The sequence below is a fragment of the Myripristis murdjan genome, chromosome 7 (assembly GCF_902150065.1).
Source record: "Myripristis murdjan chromosome 7, fMyrMur1.1, whole genome shotgun sequence".
NCBI lineage: Eukaryota > Metazoa > Chordata > Actinopteri > Holocentriformes > Holocentridae > Myripristis > Myripristis murdjan.
Genome location: NC_043986.1, coordinates 32,610,445 through 32,629,425, shown reverse-complemented (window position 1 = coordinate 32,629,425; position 18,981 = coordinate 32,610,445). Strand labels below are relative to the sequence as shown.

Below are 18,981 nucleotides of genomic sequence, written 5' to 3'. Positions count from 1 at the left end.
AGTTTTGACCCTGAGAAAAATCAACAAATTGATTCTACTATTACTACTACAATTACAACAAATATCACTACAACTACAATTGCTACTGGTACTACTACTTTTATATTATTGTAATTATTACTACTACAGTTACTGCTATTAGCAAAAAATGAATCAATTAATGATAACAAGTTTCACAAATTATATATAGCCTGAACAATATAATTGTTTTGACAGTTAATGCAATTGCAATGTGATTTGTGATTTTTAGTGGGAATTAAAAGCTGAAACAATTAGTCAACAGTTGATCAACAGAAAATTACGTGATTTTAATTTTGAAAATAAATAAATCATTATGCAATTTATTGAGTAAATCAAATGTTTGCTGGTTATCGTTTCACAAATGCTAAGAATGACTTGCTCTTCTCAGTTTCATAGCATTACAAACTGGAAAAAAACATTTTTTTCACACCTCAGTCATTTATTCAGGTGTATAGGAACCAAATAGATCAAATATCGAAAAGAATTTGCAACATGTTATTTACCATGCAAATGATCAGCTGTTATAACATCAGCTTTTGCAAGGTAAATGACGTATTGTCTTGTGTCCATGTATGATTTTTTGATTGGGTATGCCATGTCGCATTTATCATTGGGTCAGTCTTATTCCATGTTTGCCTGACAAAGGTCACTGAAATGTTGCAGGTCTTTTGTGAATAAAAGCAGAAAGTTTTGCAAGTTCTAGCAGTGTGTGGGACTACCTCCACTCTATAAATGATTACAAAAATATTTTCAAACATTTCATAAATGAAGTGATTAACTAAAAAAGAAATAAAATTATTATGCTAAAATTATTACTCTTACTATTAAAATGATGATATAATTTTTCTTCTGGCTGGAGAGTGCAATTGGTAGGCCAGGGCATCTCGTAAAAGAAATACATTTTACCTTTATCAAAAAATAGCAGCTCCTGCGATTTGGATGTTGCACTTACTGCAGCTTTGATAATATTTTGATTGATTGTTAATCCTACATTTGAATGCAATGAGCAGTTCAGCTATATGCAGGACCCGAAACAGTCCAAAAACAATATCACATACATGCCTCCATCAATCTGTGGAAGACATTAGTAACGTTAGAGTTAACAGAGAGGACAGTGTCATCTGCCAACGATATTTAGTGCTCACATGGGTGATATGCGGCTGCCAGTTTGAGCAATGACTCTCCCTTTCTATCAGGGGAGAAATGAACAGCATGATGTCCAGCAGGCTGTCCTTACCTGAGTTGACAGTGCCGTCCTTGTTGATTGAGGCCAGGACACAGGGAAGTGGATCACTGGCTTTCTGCTGGACCTTGTCACTGGTCAGTAGTTTGAGCTGCTGAGACGTGACCGGTGGGAAGCGATAGAACTGGAAGGTGAAGTAGATGTTATCAGGCCAATCAGGACTAACTCCCGCTGTTGGGATCCTGTCAAAACACAGAGATCAGTGATTATTCACAGTGAAATGACTTCACATGGTGCAAAATTCAGAAGAAACAAAGGCTGTTTTCCAACTGAATTGCTGCTGCGGGTGACACTTTTAATGTTGTTTCTCAAGATGCACTGACAAGATGTCAGACCCTTCACACCGCGCTTCCATCAGACACACAGCAAGTGCAACACGCCACATAAAATAAATGAGGAGCGAGATTTATTACTCTGAATGTTATTGTTGAGATGCTAAGTGTGATGCTTTTATTACAAAATCTATGTGAGATGAAAAGTGGCAAGCGTAGTCAAAATGGAAGGCTGACAATGTCCTTAAAAATCAGGGAGGGTAAATTCAGTCAATGATTCGGCTTTGACAATTCCAAGAAACAAAAAAATTAAATGTGTATGTCTTTGCACATCACACCCAGGCCAGTAAGTCAGTTTTACAGCTACGTAAGAGCAATAAACCAATAATAAAAATGGATTTTACGATCTAAGCAGGTAAATCACGTTTTAAGCGATGCATCAGGCAGCTGATTAAGAAGGTGCTAACTCAGCATTACACCTTTGATTCATCATAAGTGGTTAGCTTGGGTTCTTATTAAAAATTAAAGACGGCATGAAACCCTGTCACTAAATCTGTGGCAGACAGGATATCCAATTCTGTTTATGTGGCAAAGGAGCATAACTGTATTTGTGTCCCACATGATCTTTGTACACAATGAGAATCACATTGGAATATTTGTTGACTAGGACTCCTATGGAGAGAAAAAAGAATAGCCTCCTGGTGGTGTGTATTGCTTTTCACATAAACACCACCTTCTGAGTGTGATTTCACACACACACACACACACACACACACACACACACACACACACACACACAGATCAAAATGCACTCACTTCAAACTGAGGTTGGCCCAAAAAAAATTCTCAGTGAGCCAGCCAGCCCTAAATTCAGTACAGCATAAATTAAACACTGAGAAAGTTTAAGGATGAGAACACCTAATTTTCCCCCTCCATTTCCCTCTGATGAATAGATCAGCAATCAATCAGTGAGTATTCGATAAGGAGAGGAGGAAAAGGCATCTGAAGACAAACAGAGACTACTGGGAGTCCTCTGCAGCATCAACACGTCGACAGAGCCAGAGATTTCAAAGTGGAATCTAATAAGAGCAGAGTGTGACCTCCCAGTCAGTCACACGCTCTGATATTCCACTGTTAAAGACGCTGCCGTGTTCCATCTTCACAGAGGAGCCTGCATTAATATTCATTCTGTAAACAGACAAGATTGATAATTATGGCGCCCGGGTGAGAGGCAGAAATTACACTGCTGATCCAAGGGCTCCCTGCTTGCCATAAGTGCCATTGCCACTGCTGCAACCCCTGCCCACCATACCTGTTAGTCATGTTTATTGGGTAATTCTGTCCAAATTTTCCCCCTGACATCCCAGTGTTGCCCAATTTGTGGTGTAGTATATAATCTGAGGTTGTACTTTGAGTTACTTTGAGGCAGCTTTGAAGAGAAACCAATGAGTAACCAAATGCTGTCAGGAAGTACAACAACTTGCAGTGATAAGGCAAACAAACAGAAATTTCCTCTGTTAAGAGTTTTCTCGGCCAACAAATATTCTAGGCAACAAATATTTGTCCAAATGTCTATGCTAACATGATACTGAGTCAGTCTAGGATTAGGCAATCACCAGTGAATGACTAATTATCAGGGCTTAAGGAAAGGAAATTTTCTCAGCCTGAAAAGTTGTTCAGAAGGAAATGTATACATTGCATTCCACTAGAATGTTCGGTCACTCACGAAAGCTTTAGTGTATTCCACAAATAATTTCAGGAAAAAATAGTTTTTGCAAAAGTATTTTTTGACAAAATTCTTAACACCTTGGAGTTTTTGCCATATTTATGCTGACATTTGGCCAAAAAAAATTGTGACTGCTAGAGCGTACATCATTATTGTCTTCAGCACAAAACTGCACTCTATTCAGGTAATACTGTATACATGGCAATGTAAATCAATAGATGTTAATGCCCGACTGCAACCAATGTCCTTTAACAAATATTGAATGAAAGAACTGGTCAATAATTGTAGCCTTAGGTATATTCATAAGAAAATCTCAACAGATGAGGTGGACACATGATGATTGAAATCCATCGTATCCATCACCTGTGTCCAGAGGATACAATTGATAATTTCATGAATCTAAAATAGATCACCTGAGAACTTCAAACCTTTAGCTTTAAAGTGAGTCGACCTCTATGCAGCTCAACAAACCACCTTGGCAACAAACCATTTTGCCAATGATGCGGGGGTTCAAAACATTCCACAACATACAATAAAATTGCCTTGATTTTCAAATTTGAATTTTTAGATGAAACACCGACCCAATAATGTTCTACTATCACAATTAACAAGGTCAAGGTCAGTGCTGCTGCTTTAAGGAAAACTAATGTGGACGACTTTATTACAGTGATGGAATACTGGTGTGAAGAAAGTTTGAAGTCTCTGAAAGTTCATTTTCATATTGTACTGAAATGAGTGGAAATCAGTGACTGGATCAAAGGTAGGAAAGATGATATCAAAGATCAAGTATCAAAATTCAACTGCTTGCTTTAGGGAAAAATTGGCAGGAACATGAATTACACATATTTTGTAGATGTTACGTTAAACATACAAAATGATTGGCATGGCCATTAAACTGCTCTAATTTCCCATTTTTTCTCTTATGGGAAACAAACATAGATATATCCAGTTCTGTAAAACATGAAAAGTGCGTCATAAATACACAGTCCATCAAATACTGTGGTTATCGCAACAAAAATGGCTGAGTTTTGCGCACAGGAACTTGTCAGCACGGTGGTCTATGAGTCTATGATGAACATGACATATGTGAGCTGGTTTTATCAAATTTCTGACAGTACTGATGACAAGATGGAGGGACAGAAAAAGGGAGTGCATCTATCTATTCTTCAGCAGACCCCTCTGGTGTCAGGCTTTGACAGAGGGGACGGCGGCTCCAGGGTTTTTGTGATGGGTTGCTGACAGGGGTGCTATTCAGTGTGTGGAGATGGGAAATGTGTGGATGTGTTAGTCTGCAATTGTGAGTTTTTCTATGTGCGCTGTGTATGGATATGTACTTGACATGCACGTAAAGAATGACTGGCAGGACTTTATGGCTAGTGTAAGTGCATTGAAGTCTTGGCTTTGTGTCAAAAAGAAAAAGAAAGGGGAAAAAATCAAGGAAGGGCAGTGTCCTTGGCTGTCAACCAAGCTGCACAAAGGATATAGCTATTCCTGCATACAGTTAAATGGACACTTGGCTCAGTGTAAAATAAGATGTGGGCACACTGCTGTCAAATTTAAGACTGCTGTCTTTTGGCGACACAACATGCATGACATTTCTCAAGCCACCAATAAATATATTTACAGTCATACCTTTTGAGATCATAACCTGACATTTCTACTTGCTATGTAAGCCAAATATATTCTCATCTAAATAACATGGCCAAAGCTCCGTCCTTTGTATGCTTTCGATCAATACCAACACAGGGAAGGCAGCAACAACACTGAAGCTTAATGTAACCTGGCTTTGTGGGCTAACCTGGAAAATGCCAGGAACTGGAACACCAGCAGGTTACCCTGCAGGAGTTCGGCCTCCTCACGCTGGGGGTCAAAGTGCATGGGCTCCGTGGGGTCCAGTACTTCAGCCACTTGCCCGCTACAGTCCAAGATGTCTGGGAAGCCGGCAGAATACAGGTGGGCCAGGGAGCTCCTGGAGCTGACTGAGCAAGAGCTGGAGGAGAATCCAGTGGATAGTAAGGCAGAGGCATGTTCCACAGTCACACAAACACATCACTTTTTTAGTAAGCTTAAAAGACTTCAGTGACTGCGGTTGGTAATGTTTTAGGAGCAAAACAAGGTAATATGTTAAAGGGATAGTTCACCCATTTTGAAAAAAAAAAGATATTTGTTCTGTTTCCCACCACAGCTGTTATGTAGGACAGTAGCAGAGCTATCTTCCTCTCATTCTATTCTTATTGAGTGCAAGATTGAGACTGAGATTGCTAGCTGGGGAGTAGTCCACCTCAATGTCAGAGAGCTAACAGTTAGCATTTGGAGCATCCAGCCAGTATCCAGCACTCAGTAACAATGAGAGGAAGATAGCACCACTACTGTCCTACAGAACAGCTGGGGGGGAGTGAAATAACATTAAAGTTTTCAATATGGGTAAACCATCCCTTTAAGCATAACATAAATACAATTCATGACTTCTTGTGTCCAAGTCCATGGTACACTGACAACACATAATATGTGAATGCAAGTGAGAGACAAGAACTGCTGTGATAGGAATGCACTCATGCCCAGCTCAGTCTACTTTGGATCAAATCCACTCGAGCTCAAGATGTTTACATTCGGGGAGATAACAATTTTTTCACTTCATCCTGTTGAACTGAACAGGCATTCCAATATATGGATGGACTTTTCAAAATCTGGTGAAACAATAATTAGGATAGCATAAGGATGTCTGCAGTATCTGTCAAGCAGTGGCAGGGAGAGAATGCTTATGGGGGGAGAGAACGAGTGCCAAATCACTCCCTCAGGATTTTCTAGCATAATTGGCAGTTATCTCTAATCATAGTGGCCACCTGTTTTCTGAAACCATGGTAACATCCATAACTTATACTTTCAAAGCCGAAACCAAATACTTTTGCATGATAAATACCATGCGCAGATGGCTGACTAAAGTGCAAGCACAGGAAAATGAGCAGAAATGTTTGTGCTTACGCTAATACCAATAATGACAATGTCCAATTGGTAAACAGACTAGCCCCCAAATGTTATACTTGAGAAAGAATTAAGCCTTCATCAAACTAATTAGAGTTTGGGCTTTTTAAGGCAACAATAGCAAAGACGCCATTATTGACTAAGTGAGTTTTCCGCTGTGGCTGTGTCAATTTCATGCTTCCCTCTCCCTCGCTGAAAGTTATATCTTAATTGAGCCCCACTCGATTAATATTCAAGCCATCATTTTAATTTCAAAAGGGGTTCCATCAGATATGCACTGCAACTTAAATTAAATTGAAGTTCTGTAGACTTCATTGTTCTTCTCAGTTAAGTGGGTCATTCCACACCAAAAGCATCAAAAATCGTCTCTGTTTTGGCTCCAAGTGAAGAGGCAGAGATGTTTCAGACCAATGAACTGAACAGCATCGCGTCTGGATCCAAACTCTGGGATTGGGAAACAGTTTCCTTGCCAGCCACTTTTTTTACAGATTCTCTGTACTAATGTAATCTCTTGTTTCTGAGTCAACGCACCCGTTATTTGCACGGTATGCTATCTTATTTAGTGTCCCACGTCAACAACCTGCCTGCGCCGCCACTACTATTAGGATACTGTATCTAAACCTCATTATCAGCTGGGATGTAAACTGTCAATTCATTCCGCTGCATTCTGCTCCAAGAGGCATTGCTTACAGATGAATTTAAGAGTGGATTTTTACAGTAACAACCAATTATAAGACCATTATTCAAAGTGAAATATGACAGCAGGAAAAAGATTTCTTTAAGTCTCTTCAGCTCTTTGCTGAATTTTCTAACCTATTGACTACGCCACGATACTGCCCAGTGCACATGCTGCCAATTACTCAGCAGATCGATCCTTTGGTAAATAGCCAGACAGTGAACAACCATGGTAATGGAAGACTGCACAAGGCTTTGCACTGAGATACCAGCCCGGGTAAAAAAAAACAAAAAAAAAACATGTTAAACGCATGTTTAACGCTTCTGCATTCAATAGTGCTTTTAATCACATGAGTAACAGTGGTGTCAGTTGTAAATGTTAAACAACCAATCCACTCAAGTTAGTAAGCAGCCAGTGGCCTTAAACAACAAGGGAACCTAGCTCTAAAATCTGAAAACAAAACAGGAACCATGGAATTTACTGGAACAATGGAATTTATCAGTGACATTGATTGGTGTTCCTTGTGTGTGGTACAGTATCAGGACATACGCAGGTTTCAAAATGACTATCCAAGGACGTTTCATGCTTCTGGAAACTGGCTTTAAGATAAATTGGAAAAACAGCTAATTAAAGTTCTAAAGCTGTGTCGTACACAGATGTGTCATATTATAAAGACTTCATGACTTGCAAATCCTATCTTAACGGTCTGGTAACCATGGTAATTAGGGTCAGGACCTGATTTAGGAAAATAGTCAAGACAGATGAACAGATCTTGAGTCAATGTTCCTATTTAACCCATTCAGAACTTCTGTCCATTTCCATGGACATCATTTTTCTAGTTATGTCTATATCTATGATTATTGTCATCTGACTCCGCCCGAGTTTACAAAGAAAATCTAGCCAATCACAGTGCTCTGCATCATCTAAAGTGGACTGCGGTAGAGCCACAACCACTTTTACCTAAGGTACAACTTCATTTGTTGATCATATTGCTAAAGTACATAGTTTGCTTTTAAAGTGTGTATAAAGTAAACATTACATATTATATTACTTACACATGTAGAAATATCATATGAAAGATTTATAGCTTTTTCAAAAACATCCGTACATTGTAATCGATGGGGATCTTAATGTCACCACAAGGGAAACAGGGAAATGAATAGGGAAATACTGTTTTGATTTATTCTGACTGCTCTGATTTGATTTTCTAATGATCAGCTTATAATGCATCCTGTTGATTACATACACAGAATGATCAACTCAGGGGGCTTTGAACATTCAGCTTCGTGGAGACACTTCAGAAATTGAGGATTTTTTTTTATCAAGAGTTTTGTTAAAATAATACAAAATATATGTATGTTTTAATGCATCCCTTTATTCATTGGTATGAGTCAAAAATTAATTAATTAATTTTTTGTTGTTGTTGTTTTTGTTAGTTTTTTCATGGCAGTAATGTTAGGGACTCTGCAAAGACAGCTTAAGCCAGCGCTGGAGACTGGAGGGTGAAAGCAGTAAACCAGGGATTTTCAATCAAGTGCCATGGAGGGCTGAGAGTCTACAGGTTTTCATTCCAAACAAACACTACATCAAGTAGACTGATTAGTTCCTCCTCTTGATTGGGGGTGAACAAATCAGTGAAATCAACAGGCGGTGTATTTAGTTTGAATCTTACCTGGGTACGTTCATCCCCAAAGTTATGACAGGGGCATGGACAGGGGTGAACGGCAGCTCCTGGAGTTGGTCACCATCATCTTGAACTGTAGGTGACACATTCCCGTCCCGCTGAAAGCTCATCTCCAGATGGGCAATGTTGCTGGCAGCTGAGCATGCCTGGAGCAAAAGAGGTTGATAAAGAACATTATCATCCAGTTGCACATCATTTTTACAATACTGTAATATCCATATCCCAGTGAAACAGTGGGAGTGACAGGAACTGTGTTTTAAAGGTGCTTTATGTGCCAAAAGAGCAAGAACAGGACACTAAAATGGAAAGTTGGGAGTTACATTTTACATTCTAGTGATTTGCTGTCTATCTCTAATGTGCTGCCAGAATTAGGTAAAAATCCTTTAAATATTGTGCTCCCCCTACCTGGAACTCTTTGCAGTTTGATTTTGATTTACGTGATCTGATCTCTCTGTGGGAGAATTTAAAACTGTTGAGAGGCTTAGAGGCTGACTCTATAAGACATTGCTGCCGGTATGCGTGACCAAATGCCTTGGTTTGGACTTATTTTTCACAAGGACTTTACAGACTTCAACAGATTTCTTCTGTTACTCCTAACTTGTTAACCTTATTATTTTATAATTTATATTGCTGGATGTTGTAAGTTTGTCACCTTTATGCTGCTATTCTTAGCCAGGTCCCTATTGTAGAAGAGATCTTGTAAATCAAGTGAGGCCTTCCTAACAGTTAAATGAAAAATAAGTTTGCACATCTAAAATTCAAATCACATATCGAATAAACTCTGTTGTTTCCTGCAAAGATGTTACTTGTCAGCTGTCCTGCCCCATTTGTTTTGAAGAGCATGAAGAAGGATGGGACTGAATAACAGTCACAATGCATTCTGATCAGGTAAGCTCACATCAAGTTGAAACGACAGTTATAATAGTGGCACTGCAATAAAACCAGAGAACTTGAATGGAGTAGAACAGTCATTGTATTGTCTGCCAGGGTCTTTTGGCTGATACAGAATAAAATGGTGATTATAGTTCATTGCTTTGGTGGACTGTGCAGATAGGTTGTTCTGCAGCTATAGCCTGAAAGCAGAAATGACTCCAAGAATTGCCAACAATTGATGTCTTGTGTCTTGCTGCATTACATAAGTACTTAAAGAACTGTCAAAACCTGACTTAAGTCTGACATTAGCGGTTAAAGGTTTGGAGCTCTGCAATTACTGAGGCAACAGAGCGTTGGTCACTTTTACGCATTATGAGCCACAGCGCTCTGCAACCCCGCTCTGTAACTTTATGTGGTGCTGCCCCCTGGTGGCTGTGTTGCTGTTGTTCTAAACACTTCCACTTCGCAATAATCCCACTTCCAGCTGATGGTGGAATATCTAGGAGGGAAGAAACTTCACCAGGTGACTTGTTGCAGCGGTGGCATCCTAATACATCACTATTACAGCAGTACGCTGGAACTTAGTGAGCTCTTTAGAACCAGACGTTCTTTCACAAATGTTTGTAAAGGCAGACTGCATGGCTAGCTGCTGGAGTTTATACACCTGTGGCAAAGGGACTGAATGAAACACCTGAATTCAATGATTAAGAGGTGTGCCCCAGTACTTTTGTACATATAATGTACCTTTTATCTAATATAACTAGTTTAGCCGCATTTTAGCGGAATAGAAACGTGTGTTAATGTTAGATGGCTAATGGCCACCAGCTAAAAAGCAAGATGTCTTTCCACTGCTTTAGTTTTGACGTGGAGTCTAGCCCAGTGCACTGAGAAATGGCTGGCACTCTTACCATCCTGGTATGTTGATTTGAATGCGAAAGACTTGCTCAGTTCAAATTCTAAGTAAAACTGTCTATTACTTGACAGAAATTCTTGTTTTGTGCAACCCCTGTGTGTGTAAAACACTGCATCAGACTTCCCAGCACATCCAAACTGGTGGCACCAGATGTAAAATGCAATGTAGAGGTTGGCAGCCGCTGACATGCTTCTCAGTTATGGCCTTGTTTGTTTACAGTAATTATACAAATGGCTTAAAATTGATTAATGTGCTTAATGATTTGCTGGTGATAAAATGCTACAAAGAGAACCCTCAACGCCATTTACGAATACATATTAATCTACTGTTGTTGTTATAACTATTGTTAGTTTTAATTAAAATGTATGGTGGGTGGGGAAAGGTGGCACAGAGGGATTTACATATGTGCAGTGTGACAAAAGCAGCACATTGCCTGGCAAGTTCAATGATAACCTAAAATGGGCTAGGATGAAATTAGCTCCACTGTTAAGGGGGAAACTGTCAGACAAAAGATTTAATATTAATGAAGATGCAATTCCAACAATATTGAAGGTGTCACAGCTTTAGACAGCTGGTTTAACACTAACTCTTACAGGCAAAGAAAGCAATGTCAGGGATTAGACAGGGCAGTGATAAAAGGTTTATTGCGCTTAGACAGGTTGGTTTTACCAGGCAAGCTCGAAAATCACAATTGATGGTGTATGAAATATGCATATTATGTTAACAAAGGAGTTCAGATGTGCAAAAGTAAGACAGAACAGGGTCCAAAGACACCCAATAAATCCACGGAAAGCACGGGAATGGCAGTACTCCATACTACAACTTGTTCAAAAAAACATTAGCAAAAGCCCTCCTCAGTGCATATGTGTATATTTATGGCACTGAGCCAAGGTTTTATAATGCTTGTGGAAAATTACAAATTGCCAACATATTAGTGTGGGCACTGGGTACGAAGATGTAACAGTATGAAGTGTAGTGTCTACACAAGCAAATGGGTAGAAAGGGACTCTAAAGAAGCGGTGCATCAAGCATAATTGCCAATTGGACACGGATATTATATGGCAAGTGCAGTAGTGTCATGAAGGCAGCCTTTGTTCCATCAAGAAAATCTGCATAGAACAAAGCAACACAGCTGGAAAAGGTAGTGGTGGATTTATGTCCTCCAAATTGGATTCCTACAATGCATTAATAATTTAGCTTTTCCAACTCCAGACTTATTTATACTACTTTATCAAAATTTTGCAGCCCAAAGGCTTATGCAAACCAGAAAATATAAAAATATACCAATCATGCCATTTTTGGTCTTATTTTATTTCACCCCCTTAAACAAAATTCACTGTATTTCTTTTTATTTTCTAATTTGTTGGGTGAATTTAGTGGTGATTTTACAGTAACTTTCTCAGCATTTAATTTTAAATATGCATTTCTAATAAACCGTTTTCTTGTAATTTGGTAAGTTTTTGCTAACTTTCTGGTAATGTTTTATGAATTTGGTTGTAATCTACTTTTTGCTCTTTTGCTCATGACCTTTTTCCCATGTTTTTGAATGAAATTTAGTGAATTTGCTCAGGTGTCAAAGTATTAAATGCACTTATATTTTTCTAAGAGCCTATTTTTAACTTACAAGGCCTAGTGTGACCTTGTCCTTCAATGTATCACTGATTTGTGTACTCCCTATGAGCCCGGTTGAACTGTCCTCCTCAAAGATCCCTCACTATTCCCTAGTCTGGCCATCGCCTTAATAATGCCCCCTTCTTCTAGAACAAGTCTCTTGACATTATCAGGCAATCAGACACAGTCTCAGTATTTAACTCCAGACTCAAGAACAATTTATTCAGCACCACTTCCAATCTACCTTATTGCAGCTCCCAGCTGCAGTCTGTCACTCACCTCCTTCACTGTCCTGGTATGGCACAGCAAGGTCCACACACACACGCACGCACGCACGCACGCACGCACGCACGCACGCACGCACGTACACACACACACACACACACACAGATACACAGATACACAAGCCTTGGTCCTATTTCTCAGCGATTCTGTTGTACTATTCTACTGCTGCTATCCTACTATAATTGTTTTTATCTCTTTTTGTGTCCCTAGCTTTCAGTAAACACCTCTGTGACAAACATGTTTGTTAAAGGTATTCCATAAATACTAAACTTGACTTGTTGACTTGGAGCCAGTAGATTGCCAGGAGGAAGTGGCAATGTGTGCCGGTGCAGTTTCTCAAGCTAAGCAGGGACAGTGTAGCTGGGTGTAGAGAGGAATAAGTTTAGTTGGGAGTGGAGGGAAAAAAATACTCTGGAATAAAGAATATAGAGTGTGGGCTATGCTTGTGTCCTCTGAGACTTCCTGTTGGTCTTTCTGCAGGTGTTGTGGGTCTAATTCAAAGTGACATACCTGCTCACATCTTTTTTCCCCCTGACACCCGAGCCAGCTTTTTACATACAGTAGGTCCTAGTGCAAAATAGCACAAGGTACAGTCACATCAGATCCTCTATGTTTGATTAATTATGCTAGTTTGTTCTCTTTATCAAAAGTGCATTTTAAAGTACTTGACAAATAATAAGCCCTTCCAAATCTACGTAATAGAGAGTCTCTCGCAAAACAAAATGATGATGATACATAGCACAAACCTATATAAAACACCAAGGACAGTACGTCACTGAGTAGCGCAAGTCCAAAGTGCCGAGTGTAGAAAAATGTTGGTGCAGTTTGTATTGTTTAGATGGCTTTGCTGCCCCTCTGTTTATGCCGCATTTAACAGGTTAGCACCCAGCCACGGGTCCAAATTATATCTGATGTATGGTATTGTACATTTTTATCTTGTATGTGGCTAACATCAGCATTATTTAGCAAAAACTGAGCTTCATGCTGGACTTTATGCAGCATGAAGAGTCAAACAATGTAGGTCTAGTGGGTTATAGTGGGATTTTCCAGACCCGTGTAAGTGACTTCAATATCAAAACCAGGCACCAGTGCAAATTTGGAACGCTGTCGCTGTGACATATTGTCCCTTCCTTCTTTACATGTTTCTTGTAAAACACAAGGAAACAAAAAAAAAACAAGAAACACAATAGGTAGTTGTAGTTTAGCCTACCCAACAGAAACAATCTTAAACCAAAGTGAGGACAGACAAAGACAAACAAAAGACAAAAAATTCCAATAAAATATTAGAAAAACAATGGGAGAAACCTATAGTGAGCCAAACCAAAAAGGGATCCCCCACCAGGATGGCTAAGCGTGTAATAAGCGGCGGGATGAAACAATATAAGCAGACAACAAAGCAAATAAGACAATATTTAAGAGAGAAATATGACAAAGTGGAGTGGTGGGAGTTTGGCAGCCAGGGCAGTGCCAGCACCCCTGTCCACTGCCAAGTGAAATCACTGCAAGATGGGTTTTCAGTCAGCTGCTGCTGTTGACTGCCAGGTAAAGGCACTGTGTGTGAAAGGTGCCTGAATGTGGGAAAAGAGAAACAGAGAGCTGCAACCACACGGCTGTGCTAAGCACAACCTACACACTGAGAGGAGGCCGATTCAGCAACATATACACTCATACAGAGAGCAGACAGACAGGCTGGGAAATGATGCAGACAGACCAAACAGCATGCTAGTTTGGGCTCCCACTGCCTGGTTCCTATATTAATGCGGTCTACACTAAAAGAAGAAACTGTGAGCCCCGGTCCAGTTAACAGTTATGGTTGGTCAAATACAGGGATGAAAGTAGCTAATTACATTTACTCATGTTAGTGTAACTGAGTAGCTTGTTTGTGTATCTGCATGTTCTTGATTATTTTTTAAAGTTAGTCTTACCTTATGTAAATTTTAAATCCCATCCATTACACAGCACAAATTTGGTTTGTTCTCTATAAATACTGAATCATAAATTGAAAAATTGACTTGAGACGAACAATCTGGCTTTCCTTTGTTGGAAGATTTCTTCTTTGGAATTTCCAAATTTCCAATTAAAAGAATTTAAAACAAACTTTGTACACCTTTAGAGTGCCTCAATGAAAAAAGGCGTCATCTAACAAAGCTACTGTTTCTAACAGTAACTTTGTAAAAGTAACTCACATATACCGCTATTTAAGTAAAATGTCAGTAAAGCAACAAAACTTCTACTTGAGTAGCAATTCTTTTTTAGAAAACTTTGGAGCATTTAAAGCTGCTGTTGTGAGGTACACTGAGTGTTCCATCTGACAGATAAGACTTAAACCTGAAACACGCAGAGCCTTGAATACTAATGTAGCTTGCAAGGCAATTTTGACTATCATTAAAATTGTGATAGACTGTTGTATCAAAGGCTGAGCTCAAATCAAGCAGAACTAAAAGGAAGAATCAGAATCGGAGCAGTAGTTTATTCACCACCTTGGTGACTGCAGCCTCAGTGCTGTATGAAACAAACTGAGCCCAGATTGAAACAGTTCAAACAGCCGTTACTGGAGATCTAATTGGAGAGCTGCTATTCTTTTCAGAACTTCAGAAAGAAAGGAACGATTTGAAATTGGTCTACAATTATTACCGACAGAGTTTTTAGGCAAAGGTTTAATCATGACTGCTTTAAAGGTGGAGGGCACAGTGCCAACAGAGTGTGAAGATTTAATGACTTTCAGCAGTGGGGGTCCTAATATCAGGGGCAGTACGTTGTGAGGCATACTAATAATCACATCTCTAATCGTGTGATTAAAAATGTTACAAAATTGTTTGCAGTAACCAAAGCACAGTGTAGGAATCTGACAGAGGAAGGGTTTTTAAGTAATATTTGCTAATGCATGGAATAGAAACTTAATGTTTGTTGTTATGCAACTTTCATATTATTCCAAAATAAGGCTTTGCAAATGTTTTTTGATGTTGGAAATGCATTCAGTGTGTTTATTCCACCTCAAGGACACACACAATATATTTTGGTAACAAATAACTTTAAAACTACACATTGTAAGATGGAAGTGTGAGATAAATGACCAAAAAGATCATTGTCCCTGTATATGTGCTGCCAGCTGTAGGGCCAAACAATGGCAAACTTTAGTTGTTTTGTAAACAGCATGAATATTATTTATTTCCATCATAGTTTTACGGGGTAAGTGACATACTGCTGACTTTAAAGCAAAAATTAACTTTATGGGAACAGCTTAAATGTAGAAGTAGCTTGAAAGGAGGAACGGAGGGATAAAAAATGAAGGAAGGGTCTAAACATAAGTACATATTAGATAGTCTGCATTTGTGTTCCATGTTAATGTTTTGTTTTGGCTTTTTTTTTTAGGACATCACAAGTCTGGTTACGGCTGCTGTTGGTTGAGTAACTGAATGTTAGATTATTCTGATTGAGCTTAACCGTACTAGGAGTATAATTAACAGTGCAGCAGGGGAGGGACCCAATCTAAATCTGATATACTATGCTATCTGAACTGCCAGACATCAAACCCTCATTAAGTATATGCCTAGCAGGCTGCTTGCTTTAAGGCTATGTGTCATGCCTGTCTCAAGCTGCTACCACTGTTCCTAAACTAAAGTAAGGGATCCTAGCCCAGCAGGGTGAAGGCCGTCCGCTTTTTATAGTTTGATACCAGGGTGCTTAAAAATGAACTTGAACTAGCATTTGAAATATTTCATTTTGCAATGTGAAGGACATGTGATTTTCTGAAACTATACAGTGGCCCTGCCTTGAATGAATGACAGACAATGAACTATAATAACTTTCAAAATCAGCATCTCCTTCACAGCCTGTTTCTCATTTTGATTTTGTTTATTGCAGCAGGATTGAGTTAACCTCCACAATGTTCATCCTAAGTGATGCGAGACATGACTTCATGTTTGTGTTTTAACTTTGGGGCATCCTCGTGTTTCACCCGTAATTCTGTTATTCACATTATGCTGTTAAACAGTATCAATAATTACTGCTTGTCAAAGGTTGTTGTTTCTATGTACAGAGCTCTTACATAAAGGAAAAATAGCTTTCCTCACAAAACAGGCAACTTAGAAAGGGGGGAAAGCAAAGAAAAGGAAAGGATAATAATGGCAATAATAATCTGATTATGGATCAATTTAACTTTTTTTTTTGGCAAACCTTAATCCCCTCTTTGTTGTCGCTGACATATGCACGGCTGGGGGGTATTAGCACAGATAATTAGTTGAGAAGAGCTCAAAATATCATTTGGTAGTCGAGTGTTTCCCCTGCTCTTTGATGTGTGGGCTTGGTTCAGTTGGCAGTGGCCTATCAGTGCAGATGCAAGGCTGTGCATTACATTGCATGGCCTTCCATCAAACAAACGGGTAATAACCTCAGCCAAAGTCATGCTGGAACATGGCTACAACATACAAGGTTCCTCTTGTGATAAAATAAACTGTGATATGATAATCTGGTGAGTCATGATGCCACGGCAATGTGTAGAGGCACTAGCATGTTTAAAGGACTGAAAGTAATTGGTTTACATTGTGTTGGAAACTTCAGGGAACAAAATGATTGGCAGCTGTGCATGTTACAGGGTATAGCATACTGTAACTAATCATGACTCGCTGTGTTGACACTACTGATTTCTAAGCAGTTCGCTGTGACAACTATAGAATAAGGCAATGCAACAAATCAAAAATGCCTACAGATTTCAGAATTAAAGGAACAATAAAGATTGAACTCCTTTGCAGAGTTTAACAGTGTTATTTAATTGTCACTGTCAGGTCTGTGCTGTGAGAGGCCATGCCATGTGAGCGCAGTAAAGCCCAGTTAGGCCTGAATGCGTTTCCACTACACATGAGATGAGCTCTGTTTGTTGCTATGGCGTTGCTAAGACAGCACTGCTGGGACGCTGGTATCAGCTGTCAGCTGCTCTATTTATGTATGTATTTAAGTATGTTTGTTTTGCCTGTTTTAACAATATATCAAAGCTGGCCCGTCTCTGAAAAACTGTTAAATATTGATGATGTTACTCTGTGCTTAGTGACAACACAACAGCCCACCCACACAGCCCCGTTCTAAACGGGCCAATGCCAGATATCAAACTGGGATGAAATATTTCATGATTGGGACCTGGATCCCAAGCAGGCGGGGGTAATAGAATTCATGTGAATTCCGTGGCACTGCACAACACAACCTTGTAGCAGAAAAACTATGTTACTCTGCCACCAACATTACTGGAACTACTAAATTCTGCAGATTAAAGCAAAATTGAACTTTGGTTTAGGGTTGTAGAGTGTGTGATGGAAGGTGTACAGTTCCCTGGACTTCATATGAGTCCACATGGTTGTGAAATATGCTCATTAGTTGCTCTGTGCTCCCCTGGGCTGCTAATCCACAATACTGGATTTGTGAATCTCCATTCACCTCAATATAGCGGTAAAGCAGGTTCCAAAAATAGCACTTTTAGTGCATAAAAGAATGCAAACAAAGTGGATTATGCCAATATAAAAAAAACAACAAGTCACGGTACCCTTTTTTGCGTGTGTGATTACAATTATTTGTGAAAGTATTAGCTCATTTCTACCAGGCGCAAGACTACTATGCAGAAGTTTCTTATAGACACTATGTGCCGGACCTATTTTCCAGTTCAAACAGGAAAATAGCAAGAAAAGGGCTACTTAATTTCCTTAAAAAATGGGTACTGGGACTTGTTTTTTACATTGACATAATCAGCTTTATTGGTATTGGTTTGTGTGCTAAAAATATTATTATGGGAGCTGTTTTTGCTGCACTATGGAAGTGAATGGAAAAACAGAAATACAATGTTGTGGATTAGCAGCCCAGGGGGGCGCAGAGCAACTAATGAGGAGATTTCGCCACCATGTGGACTCATATCACACCCAGGGAACAAGACAACCCAACACTCTACCGAAGTTAAATTTTGTTTCAACTCCTGATCTGCTGTCTCATATTACAGTCAGCTACCTCAGTGCAGAACAATGAAACTGCTTAGAATTGACTGGATTTAACTGAAGTCGTCTTAGATGACGCTGAAACAAACAACGCTGCAATACTGCAGGTTTTAAGCATTTCAATGTACATTAGGTATGATTTTTTTCCTGCTGCACAGCAAAAAATGCCCATAATATAAAGCATCTGCAGGGGATTGACAGGGTAGTTGATCAATACCAATGACTCAGTGTTTACTTGGCCAGGTGCTGATATTCCTGGCTTTTGGTTTAGTGGATACAGCAGGTCTGTGTTGTGCAACTCTCATTTTTGGGGAAACTAGTTTGTCAAACTACAAATTGCTTCATAATAAAATAAGTTAAACTGTGATACTCTAAAATGATAGTGTGTCAAACTAACACTATTATAAATGTACTATGACTTTACAACCAAATCCATGTTATATTATGAACAATGATCATATCTAAGGTTATAATGTCATATGGGAAAAGTGCAAAGAAGTAAAAATACCAGTCTATATTGTGGCCACGGCTCTAGGCCTGAAACCCACTATCTGACTGAGGGATCTAATATGACAGAGCGTTGCCAAATGTGGAATTAAATGTGCTATACATGTGGAAATAAATCCTCCAAATCCTGATAAAGGCAACGTTTAAACATGAGCAGATGCAGCTACAGACATCTCCATCAGATAAAGCTGTTCTGACAGTTTTTCAGCTCCA

General features: G+C 39.2%; 1 protein-coding gene across 1 annotated transcript in view; it reads right to left on the bottom strand.

The window, feature by feature from the left end:
• The window catches only part of nphp4 (nephronophthisis 4), a 235,828-nt gene that overhangs the window by 87,223 nt on the left and 129,624 nt on the right, over positions 1-18,981 (bottom strand). Inside the window, exons 13-15 of the mRNA XM_030054965.1 lie at positions 8,593-8,750; positions 5,061-5,252; positions 1,259-1,446 (exon numbers count right to left, since the gene is read on the bottom strand). Coding sequence (XP_029910825.1) covers positions 1,259-1,446; positions 5,061-5,252; positions 8,593-8,750 — 538 coding nt within the window. The remainder of the gene's footprint in view (positions 1-1,258; positions 1,447-5,060; positions 5,253-8,592; positions 8,751-18,981) is intronic.